We start from the raw sequence: 20,303 nt of genomic DNA, 5'->3' as shown, positions 1-20,303 counted from the left end.
CCCCGTCCAATACCACCAATTCATTTTCCCTGTTCCTTGGAATCCGTGCATGATTTTATTAAGTTTGCAAACACTAAATCATTTTTTTTTTTTTTTTCACGTGCCAGAAAAAACTAATAACACCAACACAAAACTAATAATACTAATTTCCTAAGTGATAACGACAATAATAATCATCATCGTCACACGCACGCACACACGCACACGCACACCTAAATAAAATAATTTTCCAAGACAAACAAGAAAATTAAAAAAAAAAGTTTTTTTTGATTCCTCACCTGACCCATGAGAATTGACGGACACTTGAGACCACGTCTTGTTCGGACAGACGATCTTGATTTCTAATGTTGTTTTTTTTTTTTATTTTTCAAAAAAAAAAAAAAAAAAAAAGAAAAAAAAACAAAAATAGAAAAAACAAAATAAAACAAAAAAAAAAAAAGATTTCAAGCTTTTCAATATATATTTATATATACATACATATATATATATATATATATATATATATATATATATATATATAAAAAAAAACAACAACCACGTAAAAAAAAAAAAAACAGAAAAACGCAAAAGCCCGCTGTCGTCTTCGATTTTGGTAACGATAAAAAAAAAAAAAAAACGTTCGTTTAAAATCAACCAATCGGAAATCGAATCGTTTAAAATTTCCTTAATAAAAAAAATGATTTTGATTGGTTGATGATGAAATCATTCCATCATTTTTCCGAGCGTGAAAAATGATACATTTTGTTTTTTAACGGTTTTTAACCTTTCACCTGACGGTTAAAAACCGTTAAAAAAAATTTTTTTTCACCTCGAGACGTGATGATGCGTCCGGAGTGGAAAGAAAATGAGAAAAACGAAACGATTAAAATGAGAACAGGAAAATAAAAAAAAAGTTATGAGGTTGAAAAAAAAAAGAGAGAGAGAGAGAGGAAAAAAAATAAAAGAGAGAGACAGAGGGAGAGGAAAAAAAGAATAAAAAAGAGGCACTCAATAGAGTCAAAAGAGGAGGTACTGGGAGAAAAAATGAAAAGAAGCGAGGGAGAATGCAAAGACCGAAACAGAGAGAAAGAGAGAGAGAGAGAGAGGACGGATAAGCACACCGATAGAAAATAGAGAAAGAGAGAGAGAGAAAATTAAGATGAAGTAAAGACTCAGATATCAGAAGAGAAAAAAAGAAAAATGAAGGAAGAGCAAAACAAAAGAAAATAAATAAAAGCAGAGAGAGAGAGAGAGAGAGAGAGGCAAAAGAAGAGGCAGAAAAACAGTGAGAGAAAATTACGAGAATTAAAAGAAAAGGTAAAGAAAAAGGAAGAGAAAAAGTTAGTAAAAAAAAAAAATGGGAAAGAGAGAGAGAGAAATAAGGCACCGATAGAAAGTGAGTGAGAGAGATATAGCAAAAGGAAAAAAACATTAATAAGTTTGAAATAATCAACATTAAATTTGGAATGGATTCCATCAAACCGCCGTCCCAATCGTATGTAAAAAAAAAAAAAAAAACTTCGGGGAGCGGCTTTTGCGTTTATGCAAAAATTTATAAGCGTAAACGTTTATGTCCGTATATATATATACATACAAACATTCGGTTTTGTTTATATATATACAAACGTATATACATAATAAATAATAAAAACAAACGCGTTCATCACAAAATTATCTACAAAAAAAACGAAAAAAAAAAAAAAAACGATGATAATAATAACAATAATCCGCCTCTTCCTTTTTCTCCCCCTCCCCTCCCTTAAATCGAACCTGAAAAAATTTTTTTTTTTACACGAGCCTCCTAAACCTTTTGTCGGTGGGGTTTTCGTCTCCTTTTTTAAATCCCAAAATAAAACAAAATCAAAAAAAAACTGAGAGAGAAAGAAAAAATAAAATAAAAAAACCAAAAAAGAAAAAGAAAACCAAAAAAAAAAAAAACTTAAAAAAATTAAAAAACAAAAGAAAAAAAAATACCTGGGATGTCTTGAAGCAAAGCATTACCGAAACCTGATAACGGGGAAGGTTTCTGAACGGATGAAGAAGTATTGCTATTAACGGTTGAAATTATTTGCGGTGACCCGCTACGACCCCCGCCTACGGAAAAACACCGAAAAATAAAAAAAAAAGTAACAAAAAAATAAAAAAAAAAAATAAAAGAAAAATAAAATAATAATAATAATAATAATAAACGAGAGCGGAAACGGAAATTAAACCCAAAAAAAAGAAAAAAAAAATCAATCATTTTTCACATTATTATCATCATCTTAACCGTCGTCGTCGTCTTTATTACTTGACGAACCTTTTTTAGAAAGGAAGAGGCGTTTGTCTGTTTGTTTCTTTGTTTGTTTCATTGTTTGTTTGTTTGTTTTTTTTTGAATAAAAAAAATCACGCGTGATAAAAAATTTTCTTTTTTCTCATTTTTCTTTCCTTATTTTTAGAAAAAAAAAAAAACCGAACCGACGAAAAAAAAAAAAACATAAGCGTACCGGAAATAAAATTCATCCCTTAAAAAATACGAAAACGAATCGGGAAAAAATGTTACGAAAGGAAATCCCGAAAAAATTTTCGTGGCAGAAATTTCGGGAAAGTTCAAATGAAAGAAATCGAGCGTTACGCTACACTTTTGATACTTCGTTGATTTTTCATTTCTCTGCCAATCATTTGAATTTTTCCTCCTCCCCTCCCTCTCTCTCTCTCTCATTTTCCACACTTTTTTTGAAATTTTTTTTTCTTCTGCCACGTTTATTTCAGGCCTACCCTTTCGCCGTCCTTCTTTTTATTCCGTAAAAAAATTAAAAAAAAAAAAAAAAACGACTCGAAAAGATTCGACGCTTTATGGATGCAAGTTTCCCCCCTACCTCCCTCTTCCCGATTTCCGGGTAGCATTCTTCTTCCACGTCTTCCAAGTCTGCAAAACGAATTTTTTTTTTTTTTTTTTGACGTGTAACTAAATATAAACGCGAACGTTGACGCTTTTGTTTTTTTTTGATTGGTTTTGGTTTTTTTTTTTTTGAAATATTCTATTGACACGAAAAAAAAAAATAAAAATAAATAAATAAAAATTTGTAATTGACAATTGATATTTCAATATATATATATATATATATATATATATAAATATATGTAACAGGCAATTTTTGATTTGATTTCCTACCTTCGGGATCCTTTGCAATGACCGTCGAACTCCGATCTACGCCTTTTTTGTCTTCTGTTTTTTTTTTGCCGCCAAAAACAAACACAACCATTTCGATTAACAACAACAACAAAAAAAAAATCCAATTTTTTTTTTTTTTAAATTGAAGGAACCATGTTTTTTTAAAAAAAAAAAAAAAAAAATTATTAATTTAAACCGGATATCCGCTTTTCAAAAAAAAAAAAAAATTTTTTTCCTCTTTAGGTAAACATTTGGGAGGAAAACGAAAAAAAAAAAAATAAAAAATTTAAAAATAATTTTGCGCTCTTTTCTTCCCCCCTTTCCCCTTCCCACCCCACCCCCTTTACCCTTTTTTTTTTTAAATTTCCCGCCAAAAAAAAAAGCGACACCGATTTGAAAAAAAAAAAAATTTTTCCGACAATTTTATATTTTGCTCTAAGCATTCAAAATGACAGATTTTTTTTTTTGCTTTTACGAATGAGAGAAAAAATGATGCGTGTGTGTGTGTGTGTGTGCGTGTGCGTGCGTGTGATAAGGTCGTGTGATAAGAACGAATTAATGAAATGTATGTGAACGCGCAACAAATCGATTGTCAAAACGATTAAAAATTTTTTCCCTCGTCTTTCTCTCTGCGAATTTTATTCTAACGCCACGTAATTTTTATCAAAAATTTATTATCCTTCCCGTCATTTTCCTTTATTTCTCGTTACCCCCTTATCCCCCCCCCCGCAAAACAAATAACCATTATTAAGAAAACAAAAAAGAAAAAAAAGACGAACACGACGAAAACATACAAATGATTATTTTACAATAAAGCATTCATTGTTTTTTATTTTTTTTTAAATGCGCAAATGACAATCAAGACAAACATGCGAACGTGTTTTTGTGTTTTGTGTTTGTGTGTGTATGTACGTGCGCGTGCGAATACCCGTAGCGACAAAAAAAAGCAACAAAGAAATGAAATCGAACAAACGAAGTTGAAAAAAAAAAAAAAAATAAGAAAACATAAAAACATAAAAACATGGTTCGTTCATTCATTTGAAATGAGAAAAAAAAAAAAAATGGATTCCAAAAGAAGAAGATGAAACAACGACAACAACAACAACAACCACAACAGTCACAAAAATCACAACAACAACCACAACAGTCACAACAAACACAACAACAACAATCTGTGATAAATTTTCGCATTCGTGATACGTCAAAAATTTTTTCGTTTTTTTTTTTTTTTTTTTAATTAAACCCCATTTTTTTTTTTTTACTTCTTTCTCTTTTTAATAAACAACAACAACCACAGTAATAATAATAATAATAATAATAATAATAATAATAATAATAATAATAATAATAATGATAATAAAATAAACCCAAAAAGCAACCAAAAAAAAAAAAAATAGAGAGAAAAAAAGTCAAAGCAAAAAAAGACTTAACACGAAAATAATTTCAAAAAAAAAAAAAAAAAATTAATAGCGTAATAATAATAATAATAATAATAATAATAATAATAATAATAATAACAATAACAATAATAATGATAATAAAAATGATAATGATAATAAAAAATTTACGAACACGAACACCGCATAGGGTAGGTACGCGAATTCCAGTTTTTGTCCACGCCATCATTTAAACAATCGTAAACGGTTAAAAAAATTTTTTTTTCCAATATGGCGGCGGCATCATCAAACACTTACGAATGTTCTCGAACAAAAAAAAAAAAAAATAACGCGAATGTCAATTTTCCTTCTTCTTATTCTTTTCGTCGTCATCGTTCAAAGAGTACAATTAGCCCAAGAAGGAAACCCAAATCGAGCGTGACGTAATCATTTTTCCTAGAATTTTTCCTTCTTTCGAATCAAGTTTGAATGATAACAACACAAAGTGATAGTGATAACAACGCCCAGTAAAAATACAGCAGTCGTAATAATAATAATAATAAACTTATTAAACAACCCTTCCCCCCCGCTCACCCCTATACCCATCGCTGCGTCTCTCGTATGTGAAATGAAATTTCGTGCAGAAGCAAAATTAAAAAGAAAAAGAAGAGAGAAAGAGAAAGAGAGATAGAGAATCATTTTCTCCAAAAAATTATTATAAGTCATCACGAATTCAGTTAATTAAAAACAAACAAAAAAACTAAAACACGAAAACATTAAAAAAAAAAAAAAATTTTGGATAATGATGACGTCATAAAAAGATGGATGACGTGGAATAAAAAAAAAAAACACAAAAAAAAAATCAAATAAGAAAATTAACAAAAAATATATATCGTTTTGTTATTACGACAGAAACAAACAAAAACTTGAAACATATTTTTATTTAAACTCAAAAAAAAAAAAAACACAACAACAACAACAAGAACAACAACAAAAAGAAAACATAAAAACATAAAACAAATTTTTTTTAAATTAAAACAAAAACTGATTTTTAAGGTTTTTCCAACAAACAACAAATACAATTTTTTTTTTGTAAATTTTTTCTTTTTTTTTTTTTTTTTGTAAACAATCGGAGTTAAGGTTCGCCAAATAAGCAGACGACACACACACGTAACGAAAAAAAAAAAAATCACTTAAAGAAAAAATTTAACGGTGGGTGCGGTTGGCACCACTGGATAAAAAAAATTTTTAAACCGAAATTTTACCAAAATTTATCGAACCGGCCTATATATCGGCAGGTTAACAACATTTAAAAAAAATAATAATAATGATTTTTTTCGAATCGAAAACAAACCGGAAGTATGATATGTTACACAGTTTTACCAACTTTAAAAAAAATTAATAAAAAAAACCGTTATTGATATGAAAAAAAAATTTTTTTTTGTTTTCTTTTACCAAAAAATCATCGTATTTTTTTTTGTTTGTTTTTTGCTTGTTTGTTTTCGTTTGTTTTTGTTTTTTTTTGTTTATTAATTTCCGTTGAGGCTCTCCGAACATAATTATGAATTTTTATCGATTTGATTTCGCATAGTCATACGCATAAAAATTTTATTAAACAATGACATCAGTATCCACCAAACCAGATGAAGGAATCTACCCCAAGCAGTGGAACTCCCTAAAAATCAACAATACACACATTTTATATGCAACAAACAAACAAACAAACAGCAAACAAACAAACTTAAAAAATTTTTAAGGTTAGGGAAAATGCAGGGGGAACGAAAAAGCGAGGGGGGGGAAGCGGGAAAACAACCAAAGAAAAAAAAACACATTAAATCCAAACCCGTGTGTGTGTTAGCGTGTGTGTTTAAATGTTACGACAACAACAACAACAACAACAGCAACAACAAAAAAGCAGGAATGTTTATTAAGTGAGAGAGAGTGTGTACGTGCGTGTGTATACGTGCGTGCGTGCGTGCGAAAGAGAGAAAGAGAGAGAGAGAGAAAACCGGTGGCATCGATCAACTATCATTTTTTTTTTTTCTATTTGTTTTTTATTTTCTCATTTCTCTTATGACGTCATAACCACACCCTAAAAAAGCAACAAGACGTTTGACGCGTGGCGCGTCCTCATCTCTCCTCATCAATTTGACGTCACGACGACGTCACGAATCACTTTCCAACCCCTGATTCTACCCCTACCCATCCCACAATTTCGACATTTCGTAAAATAATAATAATAATGATAATAATTTTCATTATTCGAAAATCTCTTTTTATAAATCGAATTATGATAATGTTAAATCAACCGGGGAAAGTGTGATAATAATAATAATAAAAACGATTTTAAAAAATTTCCTTCAGAATTTTTTTCTTTCATTTCTTCCATTTCTTCGTTTTCCCTCTTTCCCACTCCCCTCCCTCTCCCTCTTTTTACTTCCCTTTTAAAAAAAAAACGCATTTTCGAGTATTATTATTATTATCAATCCAATTCCCGTCTGGAGTGGGAATCTTATCAGAGATTCTATATGGGAAAAAACCGCAATTTTTGTTTGCATTCCTACGACGACGACGACGACGTTCGATTTTGCACAGACACAAAACGTTTGCTGACCTTTTACGTGTGCCCGTCAGCATTTATCTCTCTATCTCTTTCTCTCTTACGAGCGCGCGCACGCACGCACGCACGCACGCACGCACGCAAGCACGCACAAGGGTTTTTTGTTTAACTACTACCACCGTCATAAAAACCTCACATGATAATTAATTACGTATGTATGCTTTTTACAATAATAATAATAATAATGATAAAGTCGGATATCAAAATTTTGAACGATGAAAATGTCGCTTTCCCGGGAAACCTGGACCCTGACTTCACATCAACTAATTAAATTATTATTATTATTAAAATATTAAAAAATGTTGCCATCATTTCGGTCGACTCTCTTTTTGATAGCAAAAAAAAAAAAGTCATTTCCTCTTCGCGATACATTTTCCATCTCGCTCCCTATTACATTATTTTCCCTATCAATTTTCTAGAATGTTTTCCAACTTTCCCCCCTTCCCCCCGTCATGAAATCAACCTTTTAGGAAAATGAAAAAAATAAGAAAATAATCGGGATGAACCAAAAAAAAAAATTTTTCTCTAAAGTGAAAAATAAAACGGCGGTTGAGTCGTATATTAGAAAAAAAATAAGGAAACAAACGAACAACAACCACACAACAATCAAATCGATAATAATAATATCGTAAAACAAAATACAGAAAAAATTGGGGGGGGGGGAGGGAGAGGAGAGCAAAATGACGATCGAAACTTAAAATATACGGTTTGATCTTAAACCAAAAAAATTCCATTTGAAAAAATGAGATAAAGAGAGAAAGAGAGCGACAGAAAAAAAATTTTATTAAAAAACGACGCGACTCTCTCAAAAATGAGCAGAAGAAAAAAAAAGAAAACAACAACAAACAACAAACAAATAAAAAAAAAAAACATTTTTTTTAAAAGTCAGAATTTATCTTCGGACGTTTCAAATTTCAGAAAAAAAACTCGTCAAAATTAATCCCAAACTTTTTTTAAAACAACATATAAGTGATTACGCAACAGCAACAAACGACAAACAACAAACAAACAAACAAAACAAAAAACGAAAACCCAACCAGTAAAAAAAAAAATTTTTTAATACTTGTAAAAAAAAAATTAATTATAATTTCCGCAATTATATTTTTTTCCGTTACGTTTGCCGCCATTTTTGTTTTTTGAGGTAATGAACGACAGCAAATTTGAAATTTGCTCTCGTAAACATGAATTTTAAATAATACATCGAATTAAAATTCCACGTCCAGAGTAAAAGAAAATGTCAACATTTTGTTTACATTTTACCCCTCTTTTTTAACTCGTTCCTCACCCACTACAAAATAAAAAATGGCGTCCTAAAGGAAAACGTCCGACATTTTTTATTACGTCATCGAACCACGTGATATTTATTTATTTTAATTAAACGATAGGTAAAAAATATTTTTTTTTTTTAACGTATTAAAATTTCAGTTTTTTAAAAAAAAAGGTCGAGAAGGCTAAAATTTACCGAAAAAAAAAGAGCATAAAAGGGGGTTGGGCGGGGGAAGGGGAGAAGAAAAGGCGAGAAAAAAAATTTTTTTGAAAAGGATCTGAAATAATAAAAAAAAAATTCAACTCGTTTGTTCTTCGTCCGTTGGTAGGTTCGAGTGAAACAATTCATTAAAAAAAAAAAAAAAAATTTTTCTTTGTTCGGCGTTCGTATAAAAAAAAATTTAGAAGAAAAAACGAGGGGGGAATGGGGGGTGGGGAGGATGAGGAGAAAAAAGAAGGTGGGAAAACGAATCAACGTGAAAAAATTTGACTTTTTTTTTGTTTCCTCATCTTTCTTTCTTGCGTTTGATTGCTGACTTAAAATTTATCGAGCAGTAAATAAAAAAAAAAAAAGAGAGAGAGAGAGAGAAAACAAAATATTCAATGACGACGAAGAAGAAAAAGAAGAAAAAGAAAAAAATGATGGAGAGAAAGAGAAGAAAAAAAATATGCAAAAAAAACCAAAAAACCGAAAAAAAAAATTTTTTTTTCCCATTTTCAATTTTTTCTTCTTCTTCTTCTTTTTCTCTTCTACCACTTTTTTTTCTTCTCCCACTTCTTCTCCTCCTCAAACCCATTCATATATTAAAAAAAAAATATAAGAAGCAGAAACAAAAAAAAAAAGGGTCTCGAATATTTTTTTTATTTTTTTTCCCAAAATCAAATTTTCTCAATAAACATTCACGAAAAAATATACGAATGAGAAAAAGGGAAAGCGGAATGGAAAAAAAAACAGAAAAAACCTGAAATTAATATTTTTCTTATCCTTTTTAAAATCTGATTTTCCTCCGCCCTCCTTCCCAAAAAAAAAAAAATTTTTTTCAACCATTTTCTCATCGTTACAACCGACCGATTTGATTTTTGTTTTTTTTTTTCGGATCGAGAAAATAAAAACGATGATGACCGAATAATAATAATAATAATAAGAAAACCGGGAAAAATGTTAAAAAATCAATAATAGAATTACCTACGATTTAGTTTAGCAGACGAAAAAAAAAAAAAAAACAAATTTATGTGTAGCCTACCCGCCCTCCTTTCACATAAAATATATATATATGTAGGTGAAAGGTAGGCGAAAGGGATGAAGGAGAAGAAAAAAAAAAATATAAAAAGGAAGGAGGGAAAACCTTTTTTTCCCCTCGCATTAACTTTCGTTCTTTTCCTTCTAATATTTACCATTGAAAAACAATTTCCACAAGACGAATGATAACAATAAGCAACAATTAAAAAACAAACAAAAACAAACATTCAAAATCGGCTCCTTTTTTAAAAAAACATCAACGCCATGCATGCTACTACTCTCCTCTTGCATTTTCTCGTGAATAATCAATGCCGTGATCGGGGGTGAGGAGGGGAAACAACCGCAGCAACAACAGCAACAACAACAGCAAGAGGACGACAAAAAGCAAATTTGCAACAACGACATCCATCCACAAATTAAAAATTACACGAAATCAAAACGTTTCACGTTAAAAAATAAAAATGCGAAATTTTTTTTTCGGGGAGGAGGGGAGGAAAATAAAAAATTCACCTCCTTCCCCTCTCCCTCCCATGTCTCCCCAATTTCACCCTCTCTTTTCAAATCGAGTTTAAATTATTCGTAAAAATTATTTTACGTTTTTTAGAACCAAAGCAGCCAACCCCCCCGAATAAATTAAATTTTAGTTTTTGAAATAAAATGTGCGTGCGTGCGTGCGCGTGCGTGTGGGAAGGGGGGCGTCAAACACAATACAGATTAGAAAAGCGGAAGTAGATTTAACAAAACAAAAGTCCGATCGTGTGCAATTTTCGCGAGAAAATTCGAGATTGAAAACAGGCACGAACCGACCGACCGATCTGGCGAACCCGAAAAAATCCCCGGGAAAATTCAAACAAAAAAAAAGGATTTAAACCTTAGGGATTTATAAAGTTAGACAACCTGAAAAAAATTCGTTGCCAAAATATCAACAAAAAGCCAACGTATAATAAAAAAAAAAAGCACGAAAAGCAGACGACGTAACCAACCAGAAAAAAAAAAAAAATTTTTTTTCCTGGTTTACTACACCCCCCACACCCGCCCCATGCAAATATCGATTGAGATGAAAATATTTTTTTCACTCTGAACCTTCTCCACTCCTTCTTCCCTAAATCGATCCCGAATTCGGTTCCCTCCCTCCTTCCCGAAATAAAAATCCCCCCTACTTTTTTTTTATTAGGGAAATAAATATTCCAGTTATTACAACCATCAATAATGATCGTAATTTCATATATATATTTTTTTTGGGGGAGGGAGATTTACTCGTCTCCTCCCTAAACCTCCCACCATACACCCCCCCCCCAAATAAGTGAATGAGATAACATTAATAATAATAATAATAATTTTTAAATTTTACGGTAATTTTTTTTCGGTCAAATTCTGTCTTCCGTCATCATGTAACATACATTTACGTGATAAAGATGAAGAGAAAGAGAGAGAGAGATATACAAATGATAAAGAGTGTGAGTGAGAGAGAGAGTAAATGTAAACGTAAAATATTTCGCTCTCTCTCTTCGATATATGACGTCATTGAATGTTAAAAAAAAATGATGATGAACGACGAATCAGATGGACCAACAGAATATCATCCCTTTTACCCAGTTCCCTTCCTTCCTCCCTCCCTTTCCCCCCAATTTTTTTTTTATTTCAACGGGAGAAAATTCGACCGACTTCCGGTTTCGAAATGTAAATAAATAAAAATAATAATAATAATAATAAATAAAGGGTAAAAATAAAAAAATAAAAAAATAATCAATTACCTTTGACATCGTCATCTTCTAAAGTCGTGGAACTATCTGTGCTCTCTTTGACTTGTGACCCGTCTCCTTTTTTCGTTATTATACTGCGACCTGTAAAAGAACGAACAAAAAAAAACGTTAGAAATGATAATGATGATGATGATGATGATAATGATAATAATAATAAAATTTGCTTTGCGTACGATTTTATCCTCAACTCTACGAAGCGAATTTTTTTTTTTTTTTTACGAAAACTCGAAATGGGAATAAAAATATGGTGGAATCGGGAAGAGGGGGAACGATGGGAGAAAGGGAGTAAAAGGGCGGGAAACTCATAAATTCGAAAAAAAAAATTTATAAGTTTTTTTTTTTTTTTTTTTTTCGGAAAATAAAATTAAAAAAAGTTTTTTTTTTGTTGCTTGCTCTCTGACATTTGACCTTTATTCAAGCTATTTTTTTATTCTTTTATTTAACTCTTTACTCCCCCACAACCACCCCTCTCACTTACACCCCCTTCCATGTTTATTTATTACGTCAGGCATCAAACATATGTTTTCCAGTCGCGCTAAAAAAAAAAAAAAATTATTTTTTTATTTGACCGCTTTTTGTCATTTTTTTTTCGCAACGGGAAAAAAAATATGGCGGCGAGAAAGAAAGAGAGAATGATGGGAAAAACTGAGATTTGTCTTTTGCCCTCATCAAATCGGTCTTTTCTTACTTCCTTTCTTTCATTTTTCTTCTTTTTCCTAATGATAATAATAATAGTAAGTCACACTTTTCGTGACGTCAAAAAAACTACGTAAAACTACGTTTTTTTTCTTTTTATTTTTCTTTTTCGTGCGGGAAAAAATTTTCTCTTACGAATATCGGATTGTATCCTTTTTAATAAACAAATCTCGCACGAGTTTGTGAAAGAATTATTGGGGGGCTGGGGGGAGGGTTAAAGGGATAAAGCAAAAAGAAGGGGGGTAAAGAAAAAAGAAGAAAAGAAAAATAAACTTTGAAAACATGAATTAAACGGAAAATTTAAAAAAAACGTTTACGATGCCAATAATAATAATAATAATAATAATAATAATAATAATAATAATAATAATAATAATTTTGTTTGTAAGACCGATTTTAAATCAGGAAAAAATTATTGAAAAGCAACCGGAAAAAATTTTTCGCGAGAACAAAATCTCAAGTTTCTCCCCCATTCTCCTTTCCTTCCCCCCATCCCCTTCTTGAAACAAAAACTCGAAAATATCGTGTCAGAAGACAAAATAAATAATAATAATGAAATAATAAAAATAAAAATAATTATTATTATTCGCATGATTTTTTCTTTTTTTTTTCTAAATGCACGACGACCGTTTAAACATTTCAATCGTTTTTAAAACGATTTTACAAAAAAAAAAAAGAAACAAAAAGGAAAAAAAAACCGACATCAAAGGGAAAAAAAGGGGGGAAAAGGAAAAAAGGGAAAAAAAAAAATTTCACTAAACGATTTTTTTTTCTTTTTCTTTCTTTCATTTTTTTTTTTTTTTTTTTTTAAATTTTGAATTTAGAAAAAAACGTTTTGCGAATGATTGAAGCTGAGAAAAAAAACATTTTTTTTTATGTCGACAATCAAAAGCAAAGAAACAAACGCTTAGGATAAAATTGTACGCGATGCAAAGCAATCGTAAACAAAAAAACTTTCAGGTTTGAACCTGAATTAAAATAAAAAAAAAAAAAATTCGCACGAGTATTAAATATATTAGTTAAAGAACGAAATCCCCCTTTTTCTCTTCTTTATTATTATTATTATTAATTTTTTCCTTGTTTCGTTATTTAAACAAACAGCGGCCAAGCAAACAAACAAACGAATTAATATACAGATTACCGACCGTAAAAAAAAAAAAAGAGAAAAAAAAATTTTGTTTTTTACAATCGGTAATATTATTATTATTATTGTTAATTTATTATACTTTGTTTTGCGAATTAGATACGCGTAAGAAAAACAAACAAACAAACAACACAACAAACAAGCAAAATTTAAAAATAAAAAAAAATCTTTGCAAATTTTTTTTTTAAAAGACAATTTTTATTACTGTCACAGTTTGGGAAACGAAAAAAGGGAAAAAATTACATTTTTAATTATGCGAGTGAAAGACAAGGAGAGAAAAAGAGGAATAAAAAAATGAGAGAGAAGAAAAAAGGAGAGAAAAAGTGAAGAGATAAAAGCAGCATTGTTAGAGAGTAGAGAAAGAAAGAGAGAGAGAGAGAGAAGGACAGAATATATAAAATCATTGTTAAAAATAAAAGAAGGAAAGAAAATTAGAAAGAGGGAGAGAATCGGAGAAAAAAAAAAGATAAAATGAATCGAAAGAATGAAACAAAAAGAAATTCAAAAGAAAAAAAAAAGATGATATGAAAAAGAGAGAAATAAAAAAATAAAAAATAAAAGAGAGAGAGAGAGAGAGAAAACAATGCAAAAAAAAAATTCGGATAAAAAAAAGAAGAAAGTAAAATAAAAAACAGAAAAAAGGAAAAAAAAAATGAAAATAAAAAATTTGAAAAAAAAGAAAAAGGAAACCAGAGAGAGAGAGAGAAAATAAGACAAATGAAAGAGAAAAAAACAAATAAAAGCATCGATAACGATAGAGGAAGAGAGAGAAAGAGAGAATAAGAAATAAAAAAAGAAAAAAGAAAAAAAGGGAAAAGGTCAATAAGCACACGCAAAAAGAAAAAAAAGAAAAAAATACAAAAAAAATTTTTTTTTTTCCTTCTTCTAGAAACTTCCAAATTCAATTATAAATAAATAAAAAAATTTTCAGGCACGAACCTCGAACCTCAAGCAGCGCAATTTAAAATATCATATTAATGAACGCAACCACACTCGTGAAATGAGAAAAAAAAAAAATGATTTCGAATGATGAAATGTACGATATTTTTAACATGTGTAATCTCCTTCTTTCCTCCCTCCCCCTCCCTTCTCCCCCGTGTAATAATTTTTTTATTTTCTAATGACACGACGACAAAACTCTACGAAAAATTTCCGTTAGAAAATTTCTTCTAACTCTCGTCAATTGTAAAAAAAAAAATTAAGTATCTCACGCAACCTCCAAAAAATTCCAGAATTTTTCTCTCTCTCTCTCACTCTCTCCAGCTATAAGTAAATTTTAGTTTAAGTAAATATTTGCCCTGGAGCAAAAATATTGACTCCTAAAAATTTTTGGAGCAAAAAAAGAGAAAAAAATGAGAAAACGGAAATTGAATTTTTTTTTTTTTTCGCGCATTGTAAACAGGTTTAAAAAAGTTAAACTTTTGACTTTTTATCAAACTTTTCCTCCCCCCCTTCATTCTTTATTCTTCTTCTTCCACGTTTTTCCACCTTTTCCCTTCATCCTCCCCCTTCCATTTTAGTTATTCCGAGAAAAATTCAATGTTAATACCGCAAATAATAATAATAATTTGATGCGTTTTTAACGAATCGAGAGAACGCAAACAAATCAGGTTATCGATACCGATCTGAAATATGCGGGTAAGTCTTACGTCACTCGTTAAAAACAAAAAAACAAACAAACAAACAACGCACACGCTTTCGCACGCCTCAGAAAAAATAAATAACCGCAAAAAATTTTTCAAAAAAAAAAAAACAAAAAAAAAACGCGCCTTTTCATTGTTTTTCCAGGTTTTAATCTTTCTCATGTTTTCCCCTCCCCTTCTTTCGTCCTCTCGCCTCTACCCCCGCGTCCTTCACATTTATTATCATTATTATTATTATTATTATTATTTTTTAAACCTTTTAATTCCCACTGTAAACATTCACACGAATTTTTAATATTTTTTAATATTTTTATTCTTCTCTTCTTTTTACCTTCCTTCCTTCCTCACTACCGTATCCTCCTACCTCATTCTCCTCCTTCACTCCCACCTCCTCCTCCTACTCCACCTTAAAGCAAATATATCACGCCTCGAAAAAAAAAAAAAAAGATTAAAAGCAGAAAGTATACAAGCAGGATTAAAACAAACGATCTGCATTTATACTCGTTTTACATTTCCGTTAAGTTTACCACCCTTCCGAACGGCCGATTGACCGATTAACACGTTCAACACGTACTCATAAAAAGAACAAAGAGGTAGCGAAAAAGATGAAGAAGAAGAGGAAAGAGAAACACACACAAAACAAACAAAAACTACGAAAGTTATACGAATAAAAACAATTTTTTTTTGTTTGGAACGTTCGGAAGCAGAAGAAAAGCATAAAAATCCGTTCGGTGTCGAGTAAATAACCGAACAGCTACTCGGCTTTAATATTTCTACGGGTTTTATACGACATAACGAACGTCCTACTACGATTTACTACGATCAGATTCAAACTCATCTCCTGCTGTAGGTCTCGAAAACGTTCATCCGTTCACCCGTTGGTTGGATTAATACATTGACCTCACACACAGAACAACGCCCGAACGTGTATCATTCGTGTCAGTGTTTTACATACACCGTTAAAAACAATTTCATTTAATAAAAACATTACGAAAGGTACGAGCGAACGCTTTGCCGAAGGAGTTCGCTCATTCATGCAATTTCTTTTCACTTTCGATCGATATATAAATATACGTAAAGAAAAACCGAAGGAATTGAGTCAAACGTTAGTTAGTTACAATAATAATAATAATAATGATAATGATAATAAAATGAAATGGTTTAAGTGTTGTGTTGTGTTGTGTGTTTGTGCACTAACAATAACATGAAACATTCATTATCATCTATCAACCCCATATCGAAAGCGCTCCTTGAGATCCGAGGTACTTACCGTGAACGTCGTACTTACTGGAAAAGTTGCGGGTGGCCAGCATGGTTGTAAGTATGGCGCCCTGCGTTCGTAAAACAAACAAACAAACAAAAAACATTATAAATATAAATAAAAAAAAGCGTTCGATTAAACGTTCTTAGACTAAAAACAAAATTAACAAACCTTTAACTTGCGCCTCGCATTGAATTTTTTCAAGCAATCGACAGTCTCTTGACGATGAACCATAGAAGCAACACGTTCGCGTTGCTGAAAAACAAAAAATTATTATTATTATTATTTAATTCGGAAAAGCGTCGTTTTAAATCGAAAGAGTGGGGGTCGGTGGCGATTTTGCAACGTCGCTTTTTTCCATCCTTTCTATCGCCACGTTTACAAAAAAAAAAATTCTTTTCAACTCGACGATGGTCTCCATAATCCATCCGAAAACGGAAGTAGTGATAATAATGATAACGATAAGGTTACGAAAGGGTTGTGGAGGGGAGAAGAAAAGGAGGAGAAGGGAGAGAAGGGGAGGGGGAAGAGAAAGAAAAAAAAGAAAAAAATTTTAATGATAAAAATAAAAGAACGAAAAATACCATCGTCGAGATTCTTACTCTGAACGGAAATGAATTTTTTTTTTTTTTTTTAAACCGGAAACGAACAAGTGTTGCCAACTTTTTTTTTAAAAAAAAAAAAAAGTCTATTGATGGACTTACGCAAATCCAGGGATGTTTGAGTGCGTCAGAAGCTGTGATTCTTTTCGAAGGATTAACTGTGAGCATCTGATTAATGAGGTTCTTCGCTTCCGGTGTTACCGTGTCCCATTCCGGCGTCGGATACTTATAAAAAAAAAAAATTATTATTATCACTATGAGAAAACGATCATTTCCGGTTTTGTTACCAGGTGACGTCATAATAACAAACTTTTTTATTTTTTATTATTTAATTTTCGTCGAAACTTTTTTTAAACTGATTCACTCAGAATTGAATATTTAGTTTTTTTTTTTTTTTAAATCTTCTGCTTTCGAATAAAAACTTTTATTATTATTATTATTATTAAATTTTCTTTCACTTTGTTTCCTTTTATTTTTCAAAAAAAAAATTACGTAATAATAATAATAATAATAATAATAAGAACTCGAAAAAAAAAAAACTTTAAAATGATGACGATGACAATAATAATTTAAAAATAAACGTTTTGCCTTAGAATATTATTATAACTATAATAATAATAATAATAATAATAATAATAATAATAATAATAATAATAATAATAATAATTATTATTATTATTATTATTATTATTATTATTATTACTTAACATTTCGTTTTGGATTTTCTTTTTTTAATTATTAAAAATGAGAGAAAAAGAAAGGGAGAGAGAAATTATCAAATAATTAACGTAATTTATTTATTTATTTTTAGTTCACGACGTTATTATAAACAATTTCTATTCGTCTTATTATTATTATTATCGTCATCGTCGTCGACGTCATCATCGTCGTCTTAATTACTTTCCGAGTTTGAAAATTAACAAAAGATAAGAAAAAAAAAAAAAAAATAATATTACTGAAATAAAGGAAGACTCACGTCATAGGCTCCAGCTTTGATTTGCGCGTAGAGACGGTGCTGATCCTCGTCCCAAAAGGGTGGATAACCCACGAGGAGAATGTAAAGGATGACTCCGCATGCCCAGATGTCCACGGGTTTACCGTAGGGTTCTTTTTTGAGCACTTCCGGTGATAGGTAACCAGGGGTTCCCGCGAATCCGAACCACGCTTGATTTTCTCCCTGAACTTCGATTGCTAAACCGAAATCCGCTAATTTAACAGCCGCTCCTTTGATTTTCGATGCTAGTAGCAAATTTTCTGGCTGAAAAATTATCATCATCATTATTATCATTATTATTATTATCATAATCATTATCAGTGATCGAAGGGTTATGCGATGCAAATCTCCAAAATTCGTTTCAGGCGATTTTCGGGAGCGAAGCTGAATAGGGGAAAAAAAAAATCAAAAACTTGCAAAAATGCCCCGAATAATCCCCTTTCTCTCTCTCTCTCTCTTTTTCTTCCTTTCTCTCTCTTTTCCTGTCTTTCTCTCCCCGGGGACAAGATTTGAAATTAATTTGAAAACCTTTTCATTTCTCCTTATACATTTAAACTCGGAAAAATTAATTTCGGACATTCAGAAAAGAATCGAATCCAAACCCAAAATTTTCTCTGTCTCTTTCTCTCTCTCTCATCATCTGACATTTCGTATCATTCATTCATTCAATCATTCAGTCATTCAGTCTTTCAGTCATTCATTCATTCGCCTTTTACTAACAAAAAAAAAACTTTCAAACGAAACCAAATAAAATCAAAAATTTTTTTTTTTTTTTTTTTTTAATATTAATTTTCAATTTCTCGTCGGTTAAATCAAAGCAAGCAAACAAACGAATGAACGAACAAACAAACCAACAAACAAACAAAACATATACAAACGGAATAATTAAATATAGGAAACTCGACGTTTTTTAAAAAAAAAAAGCAAATAAGGCAAAAGAGAAAGAGAAAGAGAGAAAGAGAGAGAGAGAGAGAGAGAAATTTCATTTTCCCGATAAAAATTAATTGAATTTAAAATTCAAATTATCGATTGATATCGATTGATTAAAATCGATAATTATTGATTTCATTTTTTTTTTTTTTTAAATTTTCGTTCAAATTTATATTTATCATTCGAGAATAATCATCACCGCAAATCTAAACTGTCAAAAATGATGATGAATAAGGAGGGAGAGAGGGAGGGGACAGGGGAAAAAAGGTTTTCACAAACGTCACGTTTGACGCGTTGTTGTTGTTGTTATCATCAGACAAAAGGTTTCAAAACGTACAAAACGTTTGCTTTATTCAAACCTTTTCTCACGGATTCTAAAAATTCAAATCTAAACCTTTTCCAGTAATAAAAAAAAAAAACCCGGGGAGAAAATTTCCCCCCACCCCCTCACCTCCCCTCGACGATTTCCAAAAAAAAAAAAATGAAAATTATTATTAACAAAATTCCTGTCGCGTTATCATAAAAAAAAAATTTTCTCCCTCTTTCTATCTCTCTCACTCTCTTTTTCATTGCGCATATAACGTATCAGAAATCTTTCCTCCCTCTTCTTCCTCTCTTTCCCTCTCTCTTTTTTTATTTTCTTTTCGAAAAAAAGGCGTAACCTTAATTTTTTTCTTTTTTTCTCATGACGTGAAAACGTAATTAAGGTACAATTTCGAAAAAAAATGGTGGCAAAAATAAAATCCGGCGGGAAAAAAAAGGTTAAAAAAAAAAAAATATTAAAGGTAAATATATGCTTTTCCGTCGTCTGCAAAATAAAGAGAGAAAGAGAAAGAGAAAGAAAGAGAGAGAGAGAAACCATTTTCTATTAAAATATTTAAAACAAATTTTCATACACAATTTTTCTTTTTTTTCTTTGCTCTCTTCGTTTCTTCCGGTAATGTATCTTTCCGACAAAGTAAAACGAAGAAAATTACGAGAGAAAGAGAGAGAGAGAGAGGGGGGGGAGGGGTGCAAAGGGAAGTAAAGGAAAGAAACAAACAGAAAACCGCGAAAAACATTTTCGAAATTATTATTAAATAAAATCCAGGTTTTTCGAAAAAAAAACTTTTGATCGATGATTCTTTCGAAAGTTATAAAACGAAAACTTTTCACGAGAATAATAATAATAATAATAATAATGATAATGATAATAAAACAAAAACCTGAACAACGAGAATGTTTTGGAAAAATAAAAAACAAGGTTTTTTATTCTCTCCTCCTTTTTTTTAACCTCTCAATTAATAATCATTCACTCATTTGACATTTTTTTTTCATTCAACCTTTTTCCTCTCAACCTTTTCCACACGATAGAGATAGATATATATACGAACGGATATGTAAAGAGAGAGAGAGAGAGGCAAAGGTATAAAATTCCAATTTAAAAACGGATTGATTTCATTTCTTTTTTATTTTTTTTTCTTTAAAATCTCGAACCCGCCTTCTTTCTCCTTCTCCCTCCCTCCCTCAAAAAAAAAAGTTCTCGCGGGGTTTTCTTCTTCTTCTTTTCCGAAAACCTGAAATGATAAAATGAAAAAAAAAAAAAGAAAATCGTCGTCGAATCGATTTTCACATTTAATTTCTTCATTTTTTTT

At 30.6% G+C, this 20,303-nt stretch overlaps 1 protein-coding gene across 1 annotated transcript in view; it reads right to left on the bottom strand.

Annotated features, from left to right (window-relative positions):
- Phum_PHUM536570 (cAMP-dependent protein kinase catalytic subunit, putative) overlaps window positions 1-20,303 on the bottom strand; it is a gene marked incomplete at both ends in the record, with an annotated part of 46,368 nt that overhangs the window by 3,226 nt on the left and 22,839 nt on the right. Inside the window, 5 exons of the mRNA XM_002431527.1 lie at window positions 11,391-11,480; window positions 16,171-16,213; window positions 16,315-16,398; window positions 16,848-16,970; window positions 17,722-18,003. Coding sequence (XP_002431572.1) covers window positions 11,391-11,480; window positions 16,171-16,213; window positions 16,315-16,398; window positions 16,848-16,970; window positions 17,722-18,003 — 622 coding nt within the window. The remainder of the gene's footprint in view (window positions 1-11,390; window positions 11,481-16,170; window positions 16,214-16,314; window positions 16,399-16,847; window positions 16,971-17,721; window positions 18,004-20,303) is intronic.

The sequence above is a fragment of the Pediculus humanus genome, genomic scaffold (assembly GCF_000006295.1).
Source record: "Pediculus humanus corporis 1103172108289 genomic scaffold, whole genome shotgun sequence".
NCBI classification, from domain to species: domain Eukaryota; kingdom Metazoa; phylum Arthropoda; class Insecta; order Psocodea; family Pediculidae; genus Pediculus; species Pediculus humanus.
The sequence above is the reverse complement of the archived record's forward strand: the minus strand, read 5'-3'. Positions and strand labels throughout refer to the sequence as shown.